Source organism: Notechis scutatus, chromosome 1 (assembly GCF_049901735.1).
Source record: "Notechis scutatus isolate UNSWTSFEM ecotype Mainland chromosome 1, rNotScu1.2, whole genome shotgun sequence".
NCBI lineage: Eukaryota > Metazoa > Chordata > Lepidosauria > Squamata > Elapidae > Notechis > Notechis scutatus.
The window spans coordinates 158,599,545-158,626,954 of NC_142009.1; the positions used below are offsets into that span (position 1 = coordinate 158,599,545).

General features: G+C 38.3%; 1 protein-coding gene across 1 annotated transcript; it reads left to right on the plus strand.

Annotated features, from left to right (window-relative positions):
- The first annotated feature begins 1,118 nt into the window (after positions 1-1,118).
- On the plus strand, positions 1,119-26,517 carry CDC5L (cell division cycle 5 like). The gene is made up of 16 exons (XM_026683742.2): positions 1,119-1,269; positions 3,537-3,640; positions 3,900-4,061; positions 4,304-4,431; positions 6,492-6,591; positions 7,080-7,298; positions 9,145-9,289; positions 11,739-11,927; positions 12,408-12,556; positions 14,256-14,418; positions 15,267-15,431; positions 16,782-16,862; positions 17,215-17,460; positions 19,673-19,870; positions 25,371-25,583; positions 25,980-26,517. Exons 1-16 carry the CDS (start codon positions 1,225-1,227, stop codon positions 26,082-26,084), a joined length of 2,412 nt encoding a protein of 803 aa, XP_026539527.2. The 5' UTR covers positions 1,119-1,224; the 3' UTR covers positions 26,085-26,517.
- The last annotated feature ends 893 nt before the right edge of the window (positions 26,518-27,410 follow it).

Sequence of the window (27,410 nt, forward strand, 5' to 3'; positions counted from 1 at the left end):
TGAGTCAAGTTATGTGCCAATTGGCTCCTTCCGCCTCTTTTGCCCATTTGGTTAGAACCCGGCTAAGTATGCATTAGGTTTTGTGATTATTTGGTGCTACAAAGTCCCTGTTGTGTGTCTTGACAGTGGGACACTGCAACTCTCAATCCTAAGGGAATCATTCATGCCTTTTCTGGTTGATGAAGCCTCTCCCTTTGGAAGTGGAGAGTCAGAGGGTGCAACTATTCATTTTTATTTTGCGTCGCTACATAAAGCGCATTTAAAGAACCCCATCCCTGTTTTTGATAACATTTACTCCGGAGCTGGTGAGTCACGCTTTGTCCACCTGGGTGCCCGCGATTACTCACCCTCTAGAGATGGGTCTCTCCAAGCTGAAGGCAAACAGGAGGAAGGAGGACGGGCCAAGCCCACCTCCACCCCTTCGGCGCTTACCTTCCTGAGGCAGGGGCGCCATCTCCTTCGCTGCCACGACTCAGTCCGCCGAGCCAAAGCCGCCAAGTGTTCCCGCTCACTTTTCAAGTTTTGAGCGCTTTTGGGATTAAAGCTCCCCAAATAAGCCTGTGGCGCTTCTCCGTGGTTTCCGACGTCAGGGGCACTTCGCCTGCGATGGGGCCTCTTTGGCAGAGCGGAGCGCGCTTCTTTGAAGTCGAAGGGAGCTGAAGGGACTTGAAGCCACTGGGAAGAACTGCGGGGGACGTTGGGCTATTTTCACTTTTGAGTCGGACTTTATGCGATGCGCGAAGTGTTTTTTACACGCACACACCAAAGAGAAATGAGGACACGCAAGACTTTAAAACGGGAATTCTACAGAGCAGAAATGTTGGGCTCGGGCTCCGTAAGGAAAATCGAAACAAATTCCGATGCATCAACCAGTACTGAGAGGATTGGAGAGAAAAGAAGCAGCGCCGTGGAATTGGTTAAATTAATTTGACTCTGCCGTGTGAAAAAGCCACCCGGCTTCAGTGAAGCCTTCAGCACAAGAAACCAGCCTCCTTTCAACACGCACGCCTAAACAGGGAAGGGACACCGTCCCCGCCCACAAGAGGGCGGGCCTTCCTCTTGCCCAATCCCGAGTCCTGCTGGAGAGTCCTCGCCCGCGGCGTTCACTTGGCGAGAGTGCGCCTGTGCAAGTTGTTCCAGCTACTCTCGGGTCGTTGGGGGGGATTGATTGTTCCGCCATTATTGTTTATCTCCTTTGCGCGGCTTCACTCACTCTCCGTCAAGATGCCGCGGATCATGATAAAAGGGGGCGTGTGGAGGAACACAGAGGTAACGTTTTCACGCTTTCCCAATCTTTTTCGAGCCAGAGTTGCTCTCTTTCTTATATAGGGCCTTTGCGGTTAAGGCCATGGCGGCGGACAAGCGCATGCGCAAAGGGCCCTGACGCCTGCGTGGAAGAGAAAATGGATCTGGCTAGCGGGTCCTTTTTTAATTATTATTGCGTCGGGATGGCAGCTTACATCTTGCATAACGCCAAATAACAAGCGAAGCTAAATTCAGTGTCTGTTTCCTTCTCTATTGGGAGACGAACTTCCTCTCCCGGTCTCAATGACAACCAGCGTAATAACAAGTTAGACAAGGAGTGGGAAGCGCTGGTTGTTGGACTGCCATGGTGCAGGGCAGGGGTCTTCAAACTTGACAGATTTAAAACTTGTGGATTTTCAACTCCCAGAATTCCTCTTCCAGTCATGTTAGCTCAGGAATTCTGGGAGTTGAAGTCCACAAGTTTTAATTCTGTCAAGTTTGAGGTCTGCTTGGGTGGCAGGTTGGACTAGATGGCCTACAAGGTCCCTTCCAACTCTGTTATTCTGTTGTTTTGGTCCACTGAAGCCTCCTGGGTGACTTTGGACACTCTCGCCCTAACCTCCTTTCACAGGATTTGTGTTGAGGGGGGGAGAAACAGGACAAGGGAGAACCACCCGTGCTGCTTTTAGGTCCTGTAGATACAAATCAAGCATGCCTAAGTGCAGGATCCAATCTGGGTCGGTCATCGGCGCCCGATATTTTAGTCTACCGAGTTTTTGGACTTGCGCTGGAGCTCATCCTCAGAGAATAGTTTTTTTTCCCTCTTACATAAGTGCTGATAAGATTGCGAACCATTTTTTATGGTTGTTTCAAATTGGCTGCCTTGTATCTTCTAAACTGTTGGCCAGATGTTAAGGCGTAATAGGAAACCTGTGGCTCTTCCCTTCAGTTTCATTAAACATGGCCAGGGCCTTAAGAAAGACTGAAGCCAATTCCATGATAGATCTTTTCTGAAAGAGGGAAATTTTGAGCCTGAAATATAAATGTGCATGGATTTTCAGATAGGGATATTGTAGCTGGGCTGCAAAAATGTATTTGGTGTGGCAGAGAATTCTCTGAATGTGTTTGCTGCCATCTAGCCATCATTTGAATTTTTGTATCCTTAGTGCATTCCTGCTGTTGCATGTAAATTTACACTGAATATGTGAGTGAACATTGGAAAGTTGTATAATTTGGAATGAAAACTTAATTATGTCAATTATGTGCATGCTCTTCCAGTGATTTGTTTTAAATATAGGTAGTTTTTGACTTATCACCAGAAGGGAGGCCAAAATTTCCATTGCTAAGTAAGACAAGTGATTTCTGCCCCATTTTATGAACATTTTTGCCACAGTTAAGCAAATCACTGCAGATGTTAAGTGAATCCTCTGGTTATTGAGTCTGTCTTCCTCAGTTGACTTTGCCTGTTGGAAGCCAGCTGGGAAGGTTATAAATGCCAATCATATGATCCTGGGACAGTGCAACTGTCTTAAATACATGTCATTTGCATTTTGATCATGTGACTGTCAGGATACTGCAACTGTTATATGAAAACCACTCAATCAATTTTTTCAGTGCCATTGAAATTTGAATGATCACTGAATGAATAATTGTAAATTGAGGACTATCTATAATGGAGCCTGAACCAAAGCAGTATACTAATCAAGCCATCCATACCTGACATTTTTTACTATCTTGTCTAATCTAAATTATAAGGAAAAAGCAGGTAAACTGCAAAAAGTATTTTGGAATTCATTTTCACACAGATAATGCATTCAGTAAAATAAGAGACAAATGGATAGTTCAGTGTTTGCCAGACTTGGCAGTCTACTTATCATCAAGCTGCCAGGATTGAAAAGCATTGGGCTAGTTATATATTCAGTTGTGTTGGCAGTCATAGAGGAACATGTCTATTAACAAGAGCCATAACTGTACCTGAATATTCTAATAAAAAGCCATCACAGAAGTCTGCTCCATCAGTTTTATCTACTGGAACATGCTGGTCCATACAAGGTCCAGCTCACCTCGTTTTCTTAGTAAACCATCCCAAATCTTCTGTTTTCAATTTCATTTAATTTTTCTTCTTACATTAAGGGAGGAAGAAGGGAAAGGAAAGGGGTGGGTTATGAAAGGGAACAAAATTGACCTTTAGTGCAAGCCTGGCCCCTTTTTATAAGAATTTTTGATTGCAACTGAAAACAAAACCTGTTAAATAAATACTGTAATAAACAAAACTCTTCTTTTCTTTTAAGGATGAAATTCTTAAAGCAGCTGTAATGAAATATGGCAAAAACCAGTGGTCCCGTATTGCATCTTTGTTGCACAGAAAATCAGCAAAGCAGTGCAAAGCCAGATGGTAAAATAATTTCATGTAATTTTAAAGTAAATGTTGGTGAGAAATTTAGATGGCAGAGGCCTTCTAAAAATAAATTATTTCTACAAGAAAACATAGTTTTGAAATTAATGTCAGTAATACATGTAAAAAAAATTATACAAAAGAAATCCAAGCAAGAAATTCATTTCTTAATACTGAAGGTCAGTGCTGATATTTTTAATGTATTCTTATATTTGATAGAAATTTATTGTTAAGCAACAAAATTTTCATTTTGAATAAGGTATGAATGGCTAGACCCAAGTATTAAGAAGACAGAATGGTCACGAGAGGAAGAAGAGAAATTGCTCCATTTGGCCAAACTTATGCCAACTCAGTGGAGAACTATTGCGCCAATTATTGGACGAACTGCTGCCCAGTGTTTGGAGCATTATGAATTTTTATTGTAAGTAATTTTTCGTTGTAATGGGAGGATATATTTGTATATATTGGAAGACTTCCTGCTGTATAAACTTTTTGAAGAAAACTTTGAAATGCTTAGTAATACAGGAATTATAGTATTCCTAAAATTTTGCTTTGATTCTTTTTCTTATAGCATTCTAGAAATTGCAGTGATTACTAAATTATGTAATTTTCTTAGCAGTGTTGTTTCTTATCTTTGTGCTGTTTTTTGTATCATCTTGATAGAGATAAAGCTGCTCAAAGGGACAATGAGGAAGAAACTGCTGATGACCCTAGAAAACTTAAACCTGGAGAAATTGATCCAAACCCAGAAACTAAGCCAGCCAGGCCAGATCCTATTGATATGGATGAGGGTATACTTGATTTATTTTTCAAATTATGTCTACCTTTGGTCGAAGCAGTCCCTGAATATTTTTCCTTTTGTGTTTTATGTTTTTAAATTAATGTTTCACTTATTTACTTTCTTCATTAAATCAATAGTATGATAGTCTTAGTAGCTACAAGAGGGGGGAAGGAAGGAAGGAAGAAAAAAGTTGGTTGAGCTAGACTTGAGGGAGTCTTTCTCTTATAAACACAGAATGGGCTAATAATAATAGCCTTAGGCTGGGTTGCCCCTAAATGTGCTTTTCTCCCTATGCATATCCTGGTGTGCTCATTGTTTTCTGAGGATCTCTAGGAAATACAGTTTAGGGTTAGGATACTTAAAGCACTCTTTCGATAAAGAGTGAACTAACAGCATGACTAAGAATCCATGTTAGGGATTATATCACGGTGACAAAACATCATTTCTCTGTCTGCTGATAGCTGCCCTGTTTAAAACTGAGTCCTATTGAGGAGGAATGGGTCACAAGACCATCTATCATTATGAGGACTTGGACTGTGACTAGACAGATCCAGTTGAAATGGCAAAGCCTTATGAAATAAACTGGAGTGAGTTTGATTTTCTGACTCCCAAAGTCCCAAAATGAAAGAAATGAATAGGGTTCTCCAGTCATCAAATTAACAGTGTTAGCTTGGTCACCTTTTTGTTAGACCCAGCCAGTTTCACTCAGTGTTGACAGATAAGGAGAGATCATGTCCATCCTATATTTACAGAATGCTGCAGGGTTTGATGCTCCTTCCCCTTCTGTTTAACACTGCATAAAACTGTTAGGTGATTTCATCCATCAGTTCATGGTTACTTATACATCATGGCTATGGGGTGGCTTAATGATAGTGTCAAAATCTTAGAATCTCTAGTACTTATTCAAAGAGCAGGTGGCAGTTGTGACCAAAAAAGCTTTTTACACAGGTACATCTAGTGTGCCAGTTGCACTTTTCTTGGACTGGGGAGCCTTCAGACAGTCATTCAAGCCCTGGTCACCTTATGATTGAATTTATAGAGAGAGCTGTATATAGAGCTGCCCTTGCAGACCATCCAGAAGCTAAGCTGGTCCAGAATGCCACACACAGGCACTATTGGTACATTATGCACACACGACCTACTGTTTCATCAGTTGTTCTAGTTACCAGTCAGCTTCCAGGAGCACTTCAGGTTGCTAATTATTACATTTAAAGTTGTTCTTGGCAGAGCATCTGGCTATGTAAGAGATTGCTTATCTTCATTTGTTTTGCCCATCCCAGTAAGACCAAGCAGGGTGACTCTGTTCTAATTCCCATTCAAACAATGTCACCTTGTGGTATCCAGGAAGTGTATCAATTTTATTGCAATGCTGATCCTCTAGAATAATATCCTCCCAGAGACACATTTAGGAAAACTGTTGAAAACATGGTTGTTCTTCTAGGTTGTGTGATAAAGTGGTTATAGAGTCCCCATTAGTTATGTTTGCTATGGTGGATGTATTGCTTTTTTGCTTGGCCCGGATCTTTTCACTTACGTTTAAATCTATTGGTCTATTTTTGTATATAAGCCATCCAAACTCATCAAGGAGTTGGGCAGCCTCAAAATTGGTTTGAATAAATAGATGATGATCTTATCCAATAGTGCTGGGTATACTTTAGATTATAGTTTACAGTAGCTTCCTTAATTCACACGTGTGATGTTACCAGTGGCCTTGCAATGCAGTTTTCTGAATATTGTCAAACTACTGGGCCTAACAAATCAGAAAAGAGAAGCTGAATGTAAACTGTTCTAGAAAATGGTGTTTAAGCCTTACATTTTTCAGTCTGAGATTCTATCCTCATTAATGTAGAAACAAATCATTATTTAATATGGAGTTAAATTTTTCCCTTGAAGATAGAGCTATAATGGATATAAGTTAAGAATTCTGTCAAGCTGAATGAGTTCAAAGAAGACATAAGTGATGTAGAATTTGTATTAAGGTTTTTTTGTCCAACTTTTGAAAGACTTTTCTGATCCTATGGTGGCTGTTTGTAAATGAATGAATGGTAACTTTGTATATTTGTTTTGCAGATGAACTTGAGATGCTCTCTGAAGCTAGAGCTCGTTTGGCTAACACTCAGGGAAAGAAAGCCAAAAGGAAAGCAAGAGAGAAGCAGTTGGAAGAAGCCAGGTAAGCCTACATCTCAAGTACTTTCATTGAATGCTGTTGCTTCCAATCAGATTTAAGATTAAATCGTAAATCGTAACAAAGTTTTCATGCTTCAGTTTGGCATAGATAGCTTGGATTTTTCAGGATTTGTTTTGTATGCATAGCAAATCTATGTGATGGATTCTAAGCCTAACTCCTTGCAGCTCCTAATACATTTGAATCTAAATGAATATACTCCATCCCCTCCCTTATCTGATTAACTTTCTGCATAATTGTGCAGAATTTCACACATAATTGTGATAAAGCTAGAACTAATCACATATTTGAAATATTGTCTTTAAACCTAGACTTTTTCACACAGATTTTTTGTCTTTAAAAATTCAACAATTAAATGGAGATTTGGTTTTTTAAAAAAATAAAGTATGGATATTTTGTTTCCTTCAACAAAAGAGGTCTATATGTTATACATAGCCTTTAATATTCACTTCAAACTTGATTTTACTCCTCAGGCGTCTTGCTGCTCTACAAAAAAGGAGAGAACTCCGAGCTGCAGGAATTGAGATCCAGAAAAAAAGAAAAAAGAAAAGAGGAGTAGATTACAATGCTGAAATCCCATTTGAGAAGAAACCTGCTCCTGGTTTCTATGATACATCAGAAGAAAACTATCAGGCACTGGATGCAGATTTTAGGAAACTAAGACAACAAGATTTGGATGGGGAATTGAGATCGTAAGTAGAATTTGGATTAAAGTAGTACATGGAGCAAAATCTTGTGATACATCAAATTCTGTCTGAGGTCTCACAAAGCTTAAACATTGATGTTGTTCCAGTTGTAAATGTTTCTCTTCATACACAGCAAGAGCAGCCATTTATCTCCCAAGGGTTTCTAATTGTTTAGGAAAACATAAGGATTGCAGAAGGATGGGAATACCTTTCTTTTTGCATAGAGATAGTGAATAATTTTTTTCCACTATTTTAAATCTAGCCAGTTGCATTTACTAATCCCTATAATTTAAAAGTAATAAAGCATTGGAATTTTTTTAGGATTAATCTTCTTGTAAATATAGGGTAACCATATTTTGTACAGCTTCCTCAAAAGATATCTGAAAGGCTGCCCTCCATTTGTGCTCCCGCTTCATCTTATAATTTTAACCATCTTAATATTTATCAGTGCTAAATCTTCCTGAAAAAATGGCAACAACGTATTTCAGATACAGATTATAAATAAAATAATGTACAGATAGTCCTTGATTTGTGACTGGTCGCTTAACAATAGTTTAAAGTTAGGATGGCCTTGAAAAGGGTGCTGTAAGTAAAGCACTTCCAAATGATGCACCTGCCTCCCCATGATCACATGATTGCAATTTGGGCACTTGGGAACCAGTTCACACTTAAAACCAATTGTGATTATATGATTGCTATTTATAATAGTCTCTGCTGGCTTTGCCAGGAAGTCAGTGCTTTCTGCTGTTGGGAGGCATTTGTGCATGCTCTATCCTGGGCCTCCAGGGCCCTAAGGTACCCCATGCTCCTTATTTTACTGCTGCCTTCCCGCTCTGGTGCTTAAAACCTCCCTGCCAAAATCTAAGCACATTAAACCTCCACTTGTGCAATTCTTAGAAAAAGGGGTGTGTGCCTTTGGCCTGGATGGCAGGAAAGGCAGGGCAGGGTAGAGCAAGAAGGAGCCCAAGAGGAGAAGAACAATAAAGCATGTTCTTTCCCCTTTCCTTTTCCTCCCCTTTGTCTGGTCTCTCTCTCTCACTTTATCCCACTTTTTTATGCTCTTCTCACTCATTCTCAAACTCAGCCTCCTCTCTCTTTTATACACTGTTATACCATTTCTGTTTTCTCTCTTTTGTTTCTGCTTAGGCACTCGGCTCTGATTTGTCTTCCTTTCTCCCTCTTTTTCCACTCTCTCCCTTTCTCCCCTGACTTTGGAGAAGCACCAGCAGTGAGCAGCATGTCAAAGTTACAGTGGTAGTGAATGAGGGAGGCTTACAATCTTTCCTCAGAGTTCCAGTTGTTTTAGTCCAGGTGCTTGGCACTCATCTTGCAGTTACAATGTTGCAGTGAGTCACAGACATATGATTGCATTTTCCAATATTTCCTACCTTCTTTACATAAACAAAGTCAACAGGGAAGCCAGCAGAAAGTTGGAAGTTGCTCCTGCGCCCACCCTCACTGCTTTTTTGCCCACCTGCACTTAGCAGTGCCTGCCCGTGGCACTTGCACACCCACGTCTGCCAGTTTGCTTGCCTGAGACTCCCCATCTCTTCCCATTTGACCCGCGTAGTCCTGAAATTATAACAGCAATTGGGACATATCCAGGATTGCTGTCACGAGGATCTTGTGCTATTGCTCTCATTACATTTTGATGAAAAGTAAAACATAATACATACTAATAACCAAGATTATAAAAGGATTTGCAAACAACTGGATTCATTGAAATTTAAGATGATAGCTCCTATGAACAACAATCTTTCTATAAATTTTATCTCTTTCCTATCCAGTTTTGAAGCATGTCAGATAATCTTTGCAAAACCCTTGTATTTAACTTTTTTTTAAACTTTATTAGGGAGAAAGAAGGAAGAGAGCGAAAAAAAGATAAGCAACAGCTGAAACGGAAAAAAGAATCTGATTTACCGTCAGCAATTCTTCAGACTAGTGGTGTTTCAGAATTTACTAAAAAAAGAAGTAAACTGGTGCTTCCAGCTCCTCAGGTACATTGCTTGTTATTATCTCTGGTGATTCTTCTGTTAGTGTGGAAAAGAAATGTCTTCCAAGTTTCTTTAATAATGGAAACAGAACGCTCATCAGTAGAAGCACAAATTGTGTTTCATTTAGTATTGGAGGCTACAATAACAAATGAGTTGTGATGCAGTTCCTTATGTCAGTGTATGCAAATCAATCTGCCTCTCTCTTTGTGTATCTCTGTGTGTAATCCATGTGGTCAGAGATAGTGAGATAATGAAGGTAGAACTATAAAGGCAATGGTTTTATTATGATCTAGACAACCCATGTCCCCTTGGATAATCATTTCAGAAATATTTCCTTACCTAAACAAAGAAACAGAATGACCAAGTGCTAGTAAAAAAGCAGTGGGAGTAGGTGTGACTTCTAGCTTTCCACCAGCTTTCCCATTGACTTTCTTTGTGGGAATCTGGCAAGGGGCATTGGAAATCTCCCTTTCCCGGCAGGTAAAAAAAGTGACTACTGCTGGGTGGAGAAGAGAGGGGTTATAAGATTGGCTGGGAAACTGTCATGGAGCATTGAAAATAAAGAAGCAGCACACAGTACCACTGAAGAAGCCACAATTTCCCCAAATTTCATGGGTCCTAGATACCTCAAGTGGGCTAACGTCCATAGGTTAGCCTGTTTGAGATGTCTTGGTTCAAAAATTGTTGCCTTATAAGGTGTCATTTCTCCCAGTTAGAGAAATGACAAAAGGTTTAGTAATATATGGATAAAAGATTGTGTATTAGAATAAATGTTACGAGATTGCTTCCCTGTCCGCTGTGAGCCGCACACCTGTTAATTGTCATTAGCACGCTGCGTGCCGAGAAGCAGCCTTTGAATGTGAGAATCTATACAACCTATAAGTAAGGATTATGAAAGGATAGCACAAAAGATTTGTAACCAACTGACACACTGTATGTATATAACTGGAGGATGGTTTTATGTTTTTTATGTTTTTTCTGTATATGTCTTAAAAGTAAAATATAAAAATATAATAAATGTTACTGTTTAATTTGTTGTTTTAAGTGTTATCTATCTTGGCCTTGTTCCCCATAGTTTTCCTCACTTCCAATTATCCTCTCCTTGTTAATGTCATGATTTACCTTCTAAGCATCATTATGGCTGTACTCTTAAGAAATCAGGAAAAGTGACAGGAAGACAGGAAATCTGGTTAGCTTAGCTAACACCATTTTATCCTTCAGATCATTAGCAAATCTTTTCCCTTCATTTTTCTTATTGCCATGGGCTCATTTTATAGTTCCCCTTTTCACCTCTCATCAGAAGTTTTCCTGTTTTGAGAAATATTCTGCATATATTTATTGGCACTCAGTATCACTGTCTCAGGTATTAGGCAGGGGTGGGATACGACAGGGTTAACTACTAGTTCGGGATTTACGAGCTTCCCTGCCTGCTGTGAGCCACACGCTTGTTAATCCTTGTTAATCGTCATTAGCACGCTGTGTGCGGAGAAGCAGCCTTTGAAACAAACCTCTTTTCCTGCTTTTTTTAACTGCAGCTGTGCCTTGTTCGGCAGCTGAAGTTGAAAAAGCAGGAAATAAAGGTCAGGTAAGAGCCCGGGCAGGCGGGTGGGCAAAAACATCAGCAGACATAGAACCGGTTCTATGTCTGCTGCTCTTCAGAGCTACCGGTTCTACAGAGGTGGACAGAACCAGTAGAAACCCACCCCTGGTATTAGGATTGCTGAGGGAAGGTTACCATTTGGTGGGAGAAGGTATTCCGAACCTTTTTAAATGAATAGTAGTTGCATTCATAGTGATGAGGCAAAGTGGCAACGGTTATGCAGGACTTTCTATATTCTGCTTGTTAAGGAGCTTGGATGTTTACTATACTTAGTTTAAAATCCATTAAATATATTTTGTGGTTTACGGTGTAGTCTTAAAGATGAGAAACTTTATTTTCATCAACTGCTAACTGGAAGGACAAGTAGCTCTTCTGTATTAGCTATAATGAAGAAAGGAATTATCCATGACTAACCAGTTAAGGGTTTTGTTCTTTATTGCCTCTAGGTCAGGGGTGTCAAATTCAATTTCATTGAGGGCCTCATCAGGGCTTTGGTTTACCTTGGGCATAGCCGACTGAATGGGTGTAGCCCGCTTGACATCACTTCCCAAACTGCTGGCATGTTTCCTCTTAGCACTGGGTAGACCGGGCCAAAGCAATGCGGGCCGGCCCCTTACATTTTCCAGGATGGCCCCATGAGTAGGATCTGACCATATAGCGAGCCAAATTTGGCCCACGGGCCTTGTGTTTGACACCCTTGCTCGAGGTGGGATATGTAGCACAAGCCCTGTCTTCTTTTAGAACACCATTTTTTTTTCCTGAAGTTAAAAGTTGGGATTTTTACTAACTGTTGCCAATGTCTGTATATTGCAAACCTGCAGTCTTGTTTCTTATTTCATTTGCTCTTTTAAGATTTCAGATACAGAACTTGAGGAAGTAGTTAAAGTTGGTCAAGCAAGTGAGATTGCCCGTCAAACAGCAGAAGAATCTGGAATTACAAATTCTGCTTCCAGCACGCTCTTATCAGAATACAATGTAACCAACAACAGCATTGCCCTTCGAACACCTAAAACACCTGCAGCTCAGGACAGAATCCTACAGGTAATGCCTAAACAAACACTGATTCACTTGCAAATTGTCCTGCAACTTCCATTACTATCGTTCTTCCTGCCATGGAATAAAAACAGAGAAGGGCTAAATACCAAGCAGATAATTTTTTACGTATTTATTTGGTTCCTATATATAAATAGATAATTATTGTGACTTGGTGGAAACAGTTTTGGTATGTTCTCCTTTTGAGGAGTGGGGACACTGCAAACCTATTCAGAGTGTGAAGGGGGGGGGGTAAATGCAGAAGCAGCTCAAATATAAGGTTAAAAAAGAGACTCTGTAACCAAAGTGAACTCTAATTTAAAACATTCAGACAATGATTAAGACTGTAATTCCTTGTTCAGAGACATTAGGTGTATGTTGGTAATTCTGTGTATCTGTATATGGTGATTCATAATTGTTTTACAATTGTTATTGTAATTGGTGATTTTGAAAAATATTTATTGTGTATTTTGTATGTCTTCCCTACAGGAAGCTCAGAATTTAATGGCACTTACAAATGTGGATACCCCCTTGAAAGGGGGTCTTAATACACCCTTACATGAAAGTGATTTCTCTGGAATAACACCTCAGAGACAAGTTGTTCAGACACCAAATACTGTGCTTTCAACTCCCTTCAGGTAAATTAGATTCTTGAGTTGTTGAGAAGGGCATTTTAGATTTTCCTGCAAAAAATGAGGGATATTTTCTGCTTGGATGGTTAGGTTGATTCCTAAGACAATTCCCAGAAGCCTCTTAACAAATAGGTCTCTGTTACACAGAGGAAATTTGAATAGTTGTGGTTCAGTATATTGAACAACCTCACTGAAGCATCCTACAATAAGGATGAAGTGGTACTTTTCGTATATAGAGTTGCACCCTTAAGGATCTTTACAAAGAAAATAAAGGTACAGTTATATAGGTATATGTGAAACATAAAGGTGTGTTTTAGGTAAGAACAGAAGAACCTTCCTGCAATGCTTCTTTAGAACGTTTTAAATTGGCTGCATTATGATAAAACAAAATTTGAGATGGTGCTAATATTCTGAATTCTGCTCAAAACATGTTGAGGTTTGCATGCATAGATTTGATGAGACCCTGAAAAGAGTTCCTTGCTCCTTTGTGGGTTGTTGTTGTTGTTGTTTTTACCTCAAAGCTATGAGAGTGAGTAGTAGTTCATAGATTTTTTTAATGTTTTCAAAAGTATTTTGAAATATCAAGAATTCTCCTTGGTTAATTTTTATGCTGGTTTTGAGTCCTAGTGACAATTTAAATGTAATGTATATGTTAAAATAAGTTCGAAAAAGAACAGGAAGCTTCTTTATCTTCGAGTACAATTCCTGCTTTATTATTATTATTATATACACAACAGTATGAAGTCACAGCTGCCAGTTCTTTAGGTGGTGTTGGCTTTCATACACATCAAGTAAGATGCCACAGTGTATCAGTATAGTACATGTATGGATTCAAGCAGGGTAGCCTTTTGTATTTGATAGATGGAAATTTTGTCAATGTACAGTGGTGTCCAAAATTTTTGGTATGGTGCCCAGTGTTCCAGAAACCATTTGGATCATGGCTGGTTTACTATTTTTACAGTGCATTATTGTAATTATTATTAGACATTTTTGCTTGCTTTATAGCCAAAGAAAAAAACAGTTTCTGCTTAGCTGTATAATAGTAATACTCAGGAGCAAAAACAGACACTACTACATTCACAGGCACCAGTCTGTATAAACTAGCAAAATCTGCATTTAAATGCACTCTGAAAATCACTGGCAACCAAGTTGAAAAATATGCAGTATGCACGTACAGAAAGCCTATTTTCAAATTCAATCCGAAAACTCAACATCAGCAAGTCAGAGAAATATGCAGCGTCCACAGAAATAATAAACTAAACAAGATTCAAGAGCCTATCTATGTTCAACTGTTCAAGATAGAATTATTAGAGATATATTTTTGAAAAGGCTGTTTATTGGTTTCAAATCTTGAGTTTCAAGATTTATTTAAAGATGAAGATTGTGATTCAGAGAAGTTGTTACGTGAGAAATAACAGGCTCATTGACTGGTGAACAGGAGACTGTCTCTGATATACCCAAGATAGAACTGCTGAATTTTTCCTTCCAAATCTTCTAGCTTACTGTGTCTGTCCGATCTCATCTACTTTGTTCAGCAAACAAAATTCCTTTTTGCTACCTCTTTTCTATGCCCTTATAGTTTTGTTAGCTGCTGATTAAAAACATAAAACACAATGATATTAGCAAGTGTTCTGATGAATATATTTAAGTGGTTTATACATTACCTCAATTACTGATGCATTCTACCAATTTTGTATTTTTCTAGGACTCCTACTCATGGAGCTGAAAGTCTGACTCCTCATAGTGGAATGACTCCCAAGCCAGTGATAGGAGTGACACCAGGCAGAACTCCATTGCGTGATAAACTAAATATTAATCCTGAGGAGGGGTTGGCAGATTACAGTGATCCATCCTATACAAAACATATGGTAGGTAAGAAAATATTTTCATCAAAAATCCAGCCAAGACTAATTTCAATGTTTTCAGTTAAGTACAACAAAAACGACATGATTCATCATTTTTTATTGCAACTATGGTGATCAGAGATAGAGATGGGAGCATCTTGGTGATCTCCCAGTGCTCCCTCTGACCCTAGGATTGATTGGGAAATGATTATCGTTGACTTTTGCAAGCTGGGGTTATGATTCATAAGCATCTGTAGAAGGAAAAAGATGAAAAGAGGTTGCTAGGATCCTAGTAAGTTTGCAAGAAATTGTGATTGAAAAAGAATAAACATCTTATTTTAAACTTTGCAATACTAGTGCTTGGTAAGAATTTTTACGTGCCACAATTTAACTGCTGGTTTGCCGCTTCTTTATTGTAAGGAACAACTGAGAACAAACTGAACAAACACAGCCAGTTTGGTCTAATGGTTAAAGCACCAAGCTAGAAAGTGGGAGATCCAGAGTTCAAGTCCCACATTAGCTATAAAAACCATCTGGATGACTTTGGATGAGTCACTCTCAACCCAATCCACCCTCACAGTGTGGTTGTTGTGGAGAAAACAAGGAAGAAGCAGTATTGTATATGTTTGCTGCCTTGAGTTACTTGTAAACATAAAGACAAAAAGAAACAACAAAAAAAGAAATTTATAGTGAAATGTGGTTTGTTAGGTTAGAAATGAATTATATTGTGAATTTTTCATAATTTTTTGCCATTTTTATATATACCTGAAAATGATTTCAACTATTCTTCTAGAGAAAAAAGCATATTTGATTTTAGGAAAGCATTTTTTTTTCTTGTATTGCCTTTATTCAATTCTTTTAACATTTTGTAGGAAAGAGAATCCCGTGAAAATTTGCGTCTAGGATTGATGGGTCTTCCTGCTCCAAAGAACGACTTTGAAATTGTTCTGCCAGAAAATGCAGAGAAGGAGCTTGAGGATCATAATGCAGATGATACATACATAGAAGATGCGGCTGATGCAGATGCTCGCAAACAGGTAAAATGTATAAAAGAGGAGTTGGCAGCAATTAATTTGTCATCATAGAACAAAAGGATGCTTATAATATATCTTCCCAAGTATTATGATTATTTAGATTATATGTCCTGCTTCTAAGGAATATTCTCTAACAGAGCTAACGATAAATAAATGCAAACTCTGTTAAAATGATAAATTGCAAAAAATGCAATTAAAAATATTAGAGATCAGAGTATCAGAACACAGAAGATATCTTCCTGAGGCATGGAAGTATAAGAATGGGATTCAGATAAGGCTCCTTCAGAAAACATTCAATAGGCAACATCCAGCAGACTTATGATTGTTAGAAGAACATGCAGGTTGAGCTTTGTAGCTCTTCAGTCATTACGTATAAATGGATTATTTGAGTTATTATCCTGTGGTTGAAGATAATTTTTAAATTAAGATTCTTGGCCGTGGTCTACATTCAGGCATCTCTCTGGCGTTATTTGAAAGCTTATACCTAACTACATCTTAACCTTGCACACTGCATGAATTCCACCATTGTGGTTAGACTTTGACTCACTGTATTATGCAATCCCAATAAACTTTTGAGTAAATCATGGGTAAGTAACTGTGACTAAGGTAATGATCACTTCCTAAACCAATAAATATTTAGGAGACAGTTATATAAACCACCTATATACTTCATTATCAGTGAAAAAACAACTGCTAAATTGCTGGTTCTCAGAAAAGCAGTTAAAAAATGAGACAGTACTTGGAGATATATTCATTTTAGAATGGGAAATTGTTCAGTTACTGACTTTCTGCACCATACTTTTGAGATTAGGACAATACAGAGACCAATACTAACTATTGTGTATAAACCTAGACAGTACGGGTGGGGTGGTTTCTCCTGCTGAGTCCTGTCATTTGCAATTTGGATTTGGCAATGTTGATTTCCTATAATATGATAGTTTTTATTTGCTGGCTTAGAAACCAGGAGGCTGTGAGTTGTAATCCTGCCTTAGCCATGAAAAACCAGCTGAGCCACTCTCTTAGCCCATCTCACCTCATAAGGTTGCTGTTGTGGGGAAAATAGAAAGAGGAGGAAGTACTAGTATATTTGCTAATTTGAATTGTATTTGAAAAAAAAGGCAGGATATTTTTTTTTTAAAGTCTGGGACAAATTGTTCCACTTTATGGAAGAATGATTTTGTATTGTGGAATGGGATTTCTTTTTAAAAAAAATTATTTGCAGCACTACATTTCTCTGCTCTATATTTGGTTTAGGACACTGTTTTCTCTAACAGATTTTGTTGGCTTTTCACTGTGCTGTGTTGCTGAGAAGTCATGCAAAAACTCACCCTAATTGCTGAAATCTCTTTCCAGACCATTCGAGAAATGGAGCGTCTAAAGGCTTTAAAGCGAATGCACAAAGCTGTTCAAAAAGATCTACCCAGACCTTCTGAAGTAAGTTATTCCTAATTCTAATAAATATGGGCCTATTTCCGTAAGAGGGTAAAAGAATAAATCTTGCAAAGTTATACTATAGGAGTTAATTGTGAGGTCTGAGGTGGAGAAAGGGCCCTTTAGGATCATTCTTTTTTTTTTAAAGTATCCCTTTCAGAAAACCCATTGATGTAGTTTTGATTGATTACAATTTTTTTTTTAAACAGTTAAGTATTTCTAATTTTTTGTAAGCTTAAAATGTGTTTATCTGTGCTCTAGTAGCAGAGTACATGAATCTAAAAACAGTAGAATTTAGATTATAAGAGGTTGCTCCTAAGTGACAATGTGAATGATTTTTGTTGGTTTGTTTTAGGTAAATGAAACAATCCTGAGACCTTTAAACGTAGAGCCACCTCTAACTGATTTACAGAAGAGTGAAGAACTGATTAAGAAAGAGATGATCACTATGCTCCACTTTGATCTTGTGCATCATCCTTACGGGGAGGTCCCCAGCAGCAAGAAGATGAAAGTTCCAGGACTGGGAGCCAGTAGCACAGAACATATAGCATATCTTGAACACAATCCATATGAAAAGTTTTCAAAAGAAGAGCTCAAGAAGGTCATACAATATTTATTGGTATCATTTTGGTCCCTGTTTTGTCTGCTTACAATAACTCTATTTCACACACACACACAAAAGTACTTCAAAAAGCGTTCTTCTTTCAAGTTGAGAACATTTATAAAGCAGGGGTTGGGCAATTCTTTTGGTACCAGAGTGAGTTTAGGGCTGAATATGCGTATTTGTGTTTATAAGTATGGCCTCACCAGCTGTGCTAGAAAAGACAATTTATTAATCTGTTGCTGCAACCAAGCAGTTGACTAGCGGGCTATCACTGTGCACTGTGGTGTTAGATATGTGGGTTTTGTTTGAAGATTCTCCTGATATTTTGCTCTCTAGTATAGCAATGCACTAATGCAGCTACCAGGTACTAAAAATCTAGGATGCAGGTCTGATCCACCCAAATAGCTTGCAGGTCTGATCCACCCAAACATCTGATTCACAGGGCCTTGTGCAGAGGTTTGTCTCCTCAGAAACCTTCAACCTTCCCTATGTATGCTTACACTTTCTCCCAATGTAGTTTTTCTTTCAGCTACCTCATACTTTGTCTAAATTGGTGGGTGGAATATCAAAGGATTCCACCTTTATATGGCCTTGTCTAAAATATGAGGACTTGAAGTTGTACTGGTTGATAAAATCATGCCTGTACATGACCCAGCTGGAGCTCCCAGTTTTTTTCATCTCTCCTGCACCTTATCCAAAGAGGGATGGCATGAAGTAGCCAGAATTAGCAGAAACTACATTTCACTTCACCCCAACTGTTGTCCTCTCCTGTCCTGTTTTGCAGTTGCTCCTTCCCATTGTCCCTGGGACACGTATTGCACTAAAAGACTGGAACACAATTTTGGATTTTTAAGTTAGTCCTGTTTCACATTTCTGATGTAAAATATTTTTCTGAGAATGTTTAGAACTTGTACTAAAGGTTCATTATATATCTAAGAAGTTGCTGCTTGATTATTTGGATTTCTTAACGTTTTGATTGACTTTCTAACCAGTTTATTACCTATTAATACAACACATTTGATATGGCTCATCATAAATCGAGTCAACTTATTTGTGAATCTCAAACACTTTCTATTTCATCTTCCAATTTCATTATCTTGCAATTTTGGAAATCAAGAATAAGTTAAGTGTAAGGCTTTTAGATTTTTAGTTGGTGCTGGCATTGAGGGGAAAATAATGAAGAAAGGAAGGAAATTAAAGCTTATGTTTCAGTTTCTCAGATCAATTTTTCTGGTTATTTCAGATAAAGTCTTTCCCTAAAACATTTATTCTTTCAGGTTTTTATCTAAGCAGTGTCCCAGTTAGACCTAATAGATCCAGCTATCAGTTTCATGATTTTGTAGTTCCATAATGTGAATACAGTGGGGGCCACCTCTCATTGTTCTTTTTGTAGCTCCAAGTAGATCCTGACACCTTGATAAAAGGCTTACACTCAGCTTGTTCAGGTTGATCTATGATGCCAAAGTGTATGGAACTGTAAAAAATCAATATTCAGTAGTGAAAATGGATTCTAAAATTTTAAGGACAGGAAACTTGAAAGAGAAGTAAGAATTTTTTTATTTATTGACCATGTATTGGCCTGTATAAAATACAGATGATTCTTGACTTACAACAGTTCATTTTGTAACTGAAGTTACAACAGCAGTGAAAAATTTGACTTAACCAGCATTTTTTCACACTTATGACCATTGCAGCATCCCCATGGTCTTGTGATTTACTGTGATGCTTGACAACTGACTCACATTTATGACAATTGCAGTGTCCCAGAGTCATGTGATCCCCTTTTACAAACTTTGAACAAGCAAAGTCAATGGGGAAACCAGATTCACTTAACAACTGTGTTACTAATTTAAAAACTCCAGTGATTCACTTAACAAATGAGAAAAGTCATAAAACCGGCAAAAGTCACTTAATAAATTTCTCACTTAGCAACATAAATTTTGGGCTCAATTGTGGTCGTAAGTTGAGGACTACCTGTATGTTCTTCCTATAGCAAAAATGCTCCTATAAACTTTCATTGTATGTATATATTTAATTAGATTTAAATCCTACCGTTTCTTTCAGGAGGTCGAGATGATTGCCATGGCACTATCTCCTATTTTTTTCTCCACAACCACCACTCTGAGGAAGTTGATCTCAGAGTAACTGGATCAAAGTCATAGTTGAAGTGCAGCAAAAAGTTTACTACAACTTTTTTTATTCCAAACAGGCCGAAGACCTTCTGGCCCAAGAGATGGAAGTTGTGAAGCAAGGGATGAGCCATGGAGATCTTTCAAATGAAGCTTATAATCAGGTGTGGGAGGAATGTTACAGCCAGGTACTGTTCCTTCCTGGGCAGAGTCGCTACACAAGAGCCAATTTGGCCAGTAAAAAGGATAGGATTGAATCACTTGAAAAGAGATTAGAGGTTAGTATAATCCTTTTTGTCTTGATTCTGTGGCAGTTTTTATTAGTTAAAAAAAATATAATTTAGATCCTGAATTAAGGCAATGGTAAACTTTTTATGCACTGTGACTAAGAGGAAAAAATGGGATGTCCTGGGGAGAGAGAAAGAATATAAAAGTAAAAAGTAAAACTTACCTACTGACGAACAACTGAATACTTTATAGTTTTAACCATAATCCTTTCGGCTTATGTATTAGCCAGGGGAAAAATGAATAAGATGTGTTTGAAATTTTCTCAAATGGAATGAGAATTTATCATCACCTTTCTGCTCCTAGGATGACATTTCCGAATGCCATCACCAGGATTAGCTGTGCTAGAAATAGCTAACATCATTGGTTCATGAGCCCAGAAAAAACATTTAGATTGTATAAAGGTGTTTCAAATTTACGTTGGATGTGGAAATGTGGAAAATATACACACTTTATCATGTCTGGTGGACTTGCAAAAAATATCACCTTTGTACTGACCAACTTCCTTTGCATTCCATAACCTTAAATCCTAGACATGATTATTGAATGGGATTCTATAAAGTTGGATACTTGAGAAAAAGAGACTGGTAAATACCGTATTTTTTGGAGTATAAGACACACCTAGTTTTGAGGAGGAAAATAAGAAAAAAAAATCTCTGCCTCCCAGCAATTTGCCTCCTTGCAGCAAGCAGCCTGTTTCAGTTTCAGCACAGTCTGATTAGCACAAACAGCTGATTGTCGGTGGGATCGGCTTCCAACTATCAGCCTATTGCCACCTCCGCATGCCCCATTTTCAGCCTCCGCACACCCCGTTTTCGGCCTCCACGTGGCCCATTTTTCACCCGTTCCGGGCGGCGAGGATCAGAATGGGTGGAAAATAGGTCACGCAGAGGCCAAAAATGGGACGCAGAGGCAAAAAATGGGGCGCACGGAGGCGGCAATAGGCAATGGCAATCCCTGCAGCCTGAAACAGCTGATTGTCGGGAGGCTGATCCAACCGACAATTAGCTGCTTGTGCTAACCCTGTTGTGCTGAAACTGAAACAAGCTGCTAGGAGGTAGAGGCCAAAGGGTGTGGGCCGGCAGGTGGGCAGGCCTTCGGCAACATTCGCTGTATAAGACGCACAGACATTTTCACCCACTTTTGGAGGTGGAAAAAGTGTGTCTTATACTCCAAAAATATGTTACATTAGCCTCTGAATTAGGGTTAAATCATCAATAATCTTAATAAGTTATGTTGAAACCAGAAACACTGTACTTTGCTAGTCTACCATGGTAATGGATGTTTCTCTCAAGTTTCAAAGACATGATTTGCCATGCATGATATTTAAGGGCTTTCATAAAGTACTCAGGCTTCTGTGCTTATGATCTGGAATGGATATTGTTATCATCCAAAACCATACTCAAGTCTACCAATTTTGCAAATTTGCAAAAGATTTGCAAATACATAGTAATGCTATTGTATAATAGATTATCTGTGACTTTGTTTTATGTAGCTACACTTGCATAAAATTAGTATTTGTGTCATCTAAATGAACATGTGTGGGTTTAATGATTTAGGAGTAACAAATATAAATTATTTATGAATATTGCATTTGAAGTGTATTCTATGTGGAAGATGTAGCTGAAATTAACACAAACGCCTGGTAAAGGTAAAAATAGTCTGTTTATTTTTCAAAGAACTTGCAGTATGTAGAACACACTTAATAGCCCAGCAGAGTGCACTATTGCTCTTCATGTCTTTCATTAAATGGTCATATAATGTGGAAGAGGAACTGTTTTCTTAAATATTCCAACATAGTATTTTTCTCAAAAATGAAAATTATGTGGTATCTTAAATATGAATATTAAATATTCACTCAGATTTTTGACCCTGTAGATTAAGGCTCCCAATTTGTTGATATTTACGTGAAAGAAAACTTCAAGTTCAGTAGGGGTTTATTTCTTAATACACAAACACATATTGCAATCTAAAATCATGCTACAAATGAAATATTTTTTTTTAAACTATTGTCTTCACGTGTCTTCATGTGCATTGTTCGTTAGTCTTGTCTAGAATTTAGATAATGATTTTTAATCTTCCTTTGATTCTCCTACATGCCCCTTAGGTATTTTGCTTTCAACAAATAATAGCACACAAACTGAATTATTTATTGTACCATTTTATTAAATTATACATAAATGTAAGGTGAATCCTCTGATTTTACATAAGTGTATGATTATGGGCTTCCTAAGTCCATATACTATTCACTGAGATACATGAATCTGTTTCCTTCAAATTTAGAAAACATACTCACTTCGTTTTTTTGCTGAAATCTGCTAAAATCTATTTTGTAGGATGTCAGTGCAGGGCTTCATGCTCTCATATATATATAGGCAGATTGGGAAGGAACAAGCCAATTTTCTGTGATTGTCCTTTCTTTCTGTCTGCTGCAAAGGATAGAGAAAGAAGATGAATCCATTCTTCTGGCATATGCTGTTTGGTTACTACATTTACATGAAATAGTGGCAAAAAGAACCCCAATGCTGCGGATCAAGTTCCCCACCATTCTTTTAAGGCTGGAATTTCTCTACATTACCCAAAGTTACCGGTAGCGGTGCGACCCGGTAAGGCGACCCCCAACTTTCCACTCAAAATTGTTTGATCCCCCCTCTTCGCGCCTTCCACTTTTGCTTTTTTTTGAGGCCTTTTGTGCCGTGGAAGAGCGGAAGCGAAAGGAGCGAGCCTTTCCGCTCCCAGGACGGGGGGGGTGGGGGGGGGGGGGGGGGGGGGGGGGGGGGGGGGGGGGGGGGTCGGGGGGGGGCGTGCCTCGGGAAGGAAGAACCAGGGCCGCGCGCCTGCAAGCGCCGCCGCGCTCCTTGGGCCGGGGGGGGGCCAGCGCGCCCGCCAGGGCCGCGGCCGCGGTTCCTGGAGTGGCGGGCTCCCGTCCCATCTTCTAAAGGTCGCCAGCAGGCTTCCCAATTCTTTTGCGGGGGGGCACCGGACCCCAATTGGGCTGTTTTCAGGGCAAGGGTCGTCGGCAAATCGGTCTTCCTTTGAGCCATGTGTCCAATACAGATTTAAACTCCTAAAAAGATGTGGTACAATTTAGTGTCCTAATAAAGGAATCCTGACTGGTTAACTACAGAGAATATAGTGCTTTTTCTCCCTATCCCTGATCGGAATGCATACCCAAGTGCTGCACTCTCCCATAAATCAGTCTTTCCATTTAGTTCTTTACGTGTAGCATGTTTCATTCCCTTCAAGGACCTGTTGGATTTGGGGTGCGTTGGTTGCTTCATTTCCGTCTGCACTGTCTTTGCCAAAACCCATGTCAACTTCTTTTTTCAACATGCATTATTTTTAAAGTACATTTCATCTCTTTTCACCTACTACCTTTTTATTTCTATTTCATTGTTATTGTCAAGTAGGCCCTGATAGCAGGCAGTTCTGTCACATCTTGTGGCAGTAGTAAACAATTGTGTGCTGATACTAATTTTCACATAAGTTTTTAAAAGTTGGGGACATATTTGTTTTTGGGATGTTCTGTAGCTCCCCTGAGTGAGTAGCATAAAATTCAGACTACAGAACAAAAAGAGTAGTAATTTAGTGCAAAACCTTGGTGTAGAATTTGAGAATATGTGATGGTGGTGGGGTTTTATTATCCATCATTGGCCACAAATTTGGAATGTCAAGATGCATCTCCAACTCAACCAGTTAAAGATTTTAAATAATATTCAGAAATAGAGAAAATCCATTTTTCTGAACGTTTTGAATAGGAAAATATTTCCATTACTCAAATTCAGATGGCTTTGTGAAATGTGTGCTTATGTTTAATAAACAGAGTAGGGTTGCTGAGCCTCAGTGGCACAGTGGTTAGAGTGCAATCATGCAAACTACTTCTGCTGACAGCCAGGTGCCTACAATTTGGCAGATTGAATCCCACCAGGCTCAAGGTTGACTCAGCCTTCCATCCTTCTGAGGTGGGTAAAATGAGGTCCCAGATTGTTGGGGCCAATATGCTGACTCTGTAAATCGCCTAGAGAGGGCTGTAAAGCACTGTGAAGCGGTATATAAGTCTAAGTGCTATTGCTATAGTAACTTTGTATTCTATTTAGACTGACTTGAATATAGATACTGAACCATATGTATGAATGTATCTGACATTGTGCTTCTCGATTCTATTCATTTCATTCTGTTTGCCTTTATTTTCACAATCCATTTATTTGTGACTCAGTATGAATTTTCATGTTTTCCATTTTTTTGTTTTATTATTGAACTTGCTACATTTATATACCACATTTGTAACAGAGCGATTTACAATTTAAATTAGGGAGTTTTTTTAATGGAGCATGCTGGCTTTTACACACTAATGTCAGTAATGTAATTTTTATTGCAGGAATCAGTAAAATTAATGTAAATGTATAAATATTTGTTTTGTATTTGTAGAACTAGAGACAGACAGACAGATAGAAATAGACTGTGCAATCAAAACTGCAGTCTCTACAATTAAACACATAGCTTTATCATTGTGGTTTATCAAAAATGACGTCGGCTGCTCCTGCTTGTTTCCTTTTCCTAATAGAAGCAACTAAATGTTCAGTTTTGCAAATGAATCAATATTCTGATGCTGGTTTGTTTAGGGAGGATTCTGAAGGGGGGAAACAAACTTTCTGTATCCTTTAGAATATACTTGTTAGAGTTGCAATAGGAATTGTCAAATATTTCCATTTGTTTAAAAAATGGCTTTTTAACATGGTACCTGCCATTTTGAATTTTCCATCAACTTTTGTGCTATGATATGATAAAGAGTGGAATTAACCAGTTATTTTAGGAGAATTTCCTTTTTAGTTTACAGCCAACATCCTTAAGTATTAACATTTATATACTAACGTTTATTTCACTCTATAAAAGTTCATGATTTTAAAATTCCATAATTCATCTTGAAGTGATTCTTTAGGTCATGAAATGGTTTTCAGAACCTTTATTTGGCTTAATGAAAATTGTTCAAAATTCATCCAGATAGAACATAGGCACAGGCTATTTATGGAACACTGGATCCTATCAGCTATACTGTAGTGTTGTGTTTGCTCCAGAATTTTCCCCAGAATGTATATGAAAAAAGACAAATACATTAATTCCACAAGGATTAATTTTATGAGTTATCTTTAACGTTACTGATATCTTTAGCTTTACTGTCTTATCTTTCATTTGTTCTTTTTTAAACTTGGACTTCCCTGTCTGTTCTGTTCTCTTATTTCCATTCTACCAGAATCCCACATTTGCACTGTTGAACAGTGTGGAAAGGTTGATTTGCAAAGATAAGTTACATATGTAAACACTTAAAATTCTCCTATAAAAAATCTGAGTGTACTATCTTAGGGAAGAAGATAAATGTAAGATATAACATCCCTCCTTTTACAGCTGAACGCTGTGTTTTGTGTGTGTGTGTGAGAGAGAGAGAGATGTAATCATTAGATAATCATGCCACATTCTTGATTGGATTGTCAACAGATTAACCGAGGTCATATGACTACTGAAGCTAAGAGAGCTGCCAAGATGGAAAAAAAGCTAAAGATACTGCTTGGTGGTTATCAGTCTCGAGCCATGGGACTCATAAAACAATTAAATGACTTGTGGGATCAAATTGAACAAGCTCATCTTGAACTGTGCACATTTGAAGAATTAAAGAAGCATGAAGATGCAGCTATCCCAAGGCGACTGGAGGTAAAATTGTGGAGTGTTAATCTACAAGCTTTAATAAATGACAGTGGTAAAAGAAATAAACTAAGTAATGCAGTATTTGTAAATTCATTTTTTTTAAAGATTGTATATCATACAATCATTATATTTAGATTTCCTTTTAGATTTGCCTTTGCTATACAGTGCATATCATTTTATTCTTCCTACTTTTTTGAACATTTCATAAAGTATATTAGAAATTAGCTCTCTCTACATAGTATTGCTGAACTCCAGATTTCTGTCACTTCCCACTGAAAATAAAGACTTGTCTGTGTGGCTTTTTAGGAAGGTTTTAATATAATCCTTTACTTTCATACTAAGGATAGCATCCTATTCCTTCCAGGTTATTTCATGCTAACTTTATTACATTTGCTCTTACAGTGCCTAAAAGAAGATGTTCAACGGCAACAGGAAAGAGAAAAAGAACTTCAGCAAAGATTTGCAGAATTTGTGCTGGATAAGGAAACATTTCAGTCAAAATATTAAGCCTCCTATTTTCCTTTTACCATTGTTTGTAACATTTTTCAGATGCAGCTGATAAATTATGACATGTGTCTCCCATCAAAATTAAGCACAAGCAAATGTGCTAGTAAATTTATATTGTACTTTAAGAAGATGCTTTGTACCTCACTGTCATGTACCTTTTCCTTCAGAAGAAAGAAGTAGAAATGCATATATCCTGATTTAACAAGCATAATTTGCATGCTGTAAAAATGCTATACAGGGTAAACATTCCACACCAACCTTTTAATTCACCATACAATTATTTTGTTAAAGTTACTGTTTCCTTGTCCTTTTAGAATTTCACCTGAGATCAAGGAAAAGTATATATTTAAAACAGTCTTTGTGCCACTAATTACTGTGAATCTGGAATGTTAAGCGGTGTATTAAAATGTATTTGTGTCTTAACGACTTGAAATTTGTTTGCAAATTATTTTTCTAAATTTCATTCTAAATTGAAACTAGGTAACAGCATTTATTATCATTCAAATAATATTCATATTATTATGGAATTTATGTATTTTATGTTTCATTTTGTGGCTATTTTGTTGATCATAAAATAAAAATTACAAGTTCATGAAACTTAATGTGTATGACATGAGGGTAGACTGAGAATATCTGGTGAAGATTACCTCAGACTTCAAACATGGAACTTGAAAGTATATGTTCACATAGTCTTGGTAGATAGACTCTGTTTTCCTGCCGCCCCCCCTGCTGTTAATTCAGCAGAACTCTAGCTGTTGGAGCCTTTAGGGTCTATAATTGCCTGGAAGCAGCTTGTCTGCAGCTAGGAAACTACTTGAGGACCTCCACGGCATTTCATAAGTTGGCCTTCTTGGGATGTACTCCCCTGGCATAACCCATTCTCGCTTTAAGAAGAACCCAAACTCAAGTTTTATAGTCCCTCATCCCTCCCCCATCTGCTTCCACTACCTCCCTGTGTTGTCGCCCCCCTTCTTCTTTTTGTTGTTAGTTGCAGTGTCGTGTCTGACCCATCGCGATCCCAGGGACAACATTCCTTCAGACCTTCCTGTTCTCTACCATCTTCTGGAGTCCATTTGAGCTCACGCCTACTGCTTCAGTGACTCCATCTAGCCACTTCATTCTCTGTTGTCCCCTTCTATTGCCCTCAATCTTTCCCAGCATTAAGCTGTTCTCCAATGAGTCCTTCCTTCTCATTAGGTGGCCAAAGTACTTGAGTTTCATCTTCCAGATCTGATCCCCCTTTCTTACTTGATGTCTTATCACCACCCCTGCCAGTTTTTTCCATCCCAGTGCCTCATATTTTCCCCCATGCACTCCTTGTCATAA

Excerpts from the sequence above, each read along its gene's own strand:
- CDC5L (XM_026683742.2), top strand. The coding sequence starts at position 1,225 with ATGCCGCGGATCATGATAAAAGGGGGCGTGTGGAGGAACACAGAG. Across the intron at positions 3,641-3,899 it reads AAGCAGTGCAAAGCCAGATG|GTATGAATGGCTAGACCCAA; the intron begins GTAAAATAATTT and ends ATTTTGAATAAG. Across the intron at positions 16,863-17,214 it reads ATCTACCCAGACCTTCTGAA|GTAAATGAAACAATCCTGAG; the intron begins GTAAGTTATTCC and ends GGTTTGTTTTAG.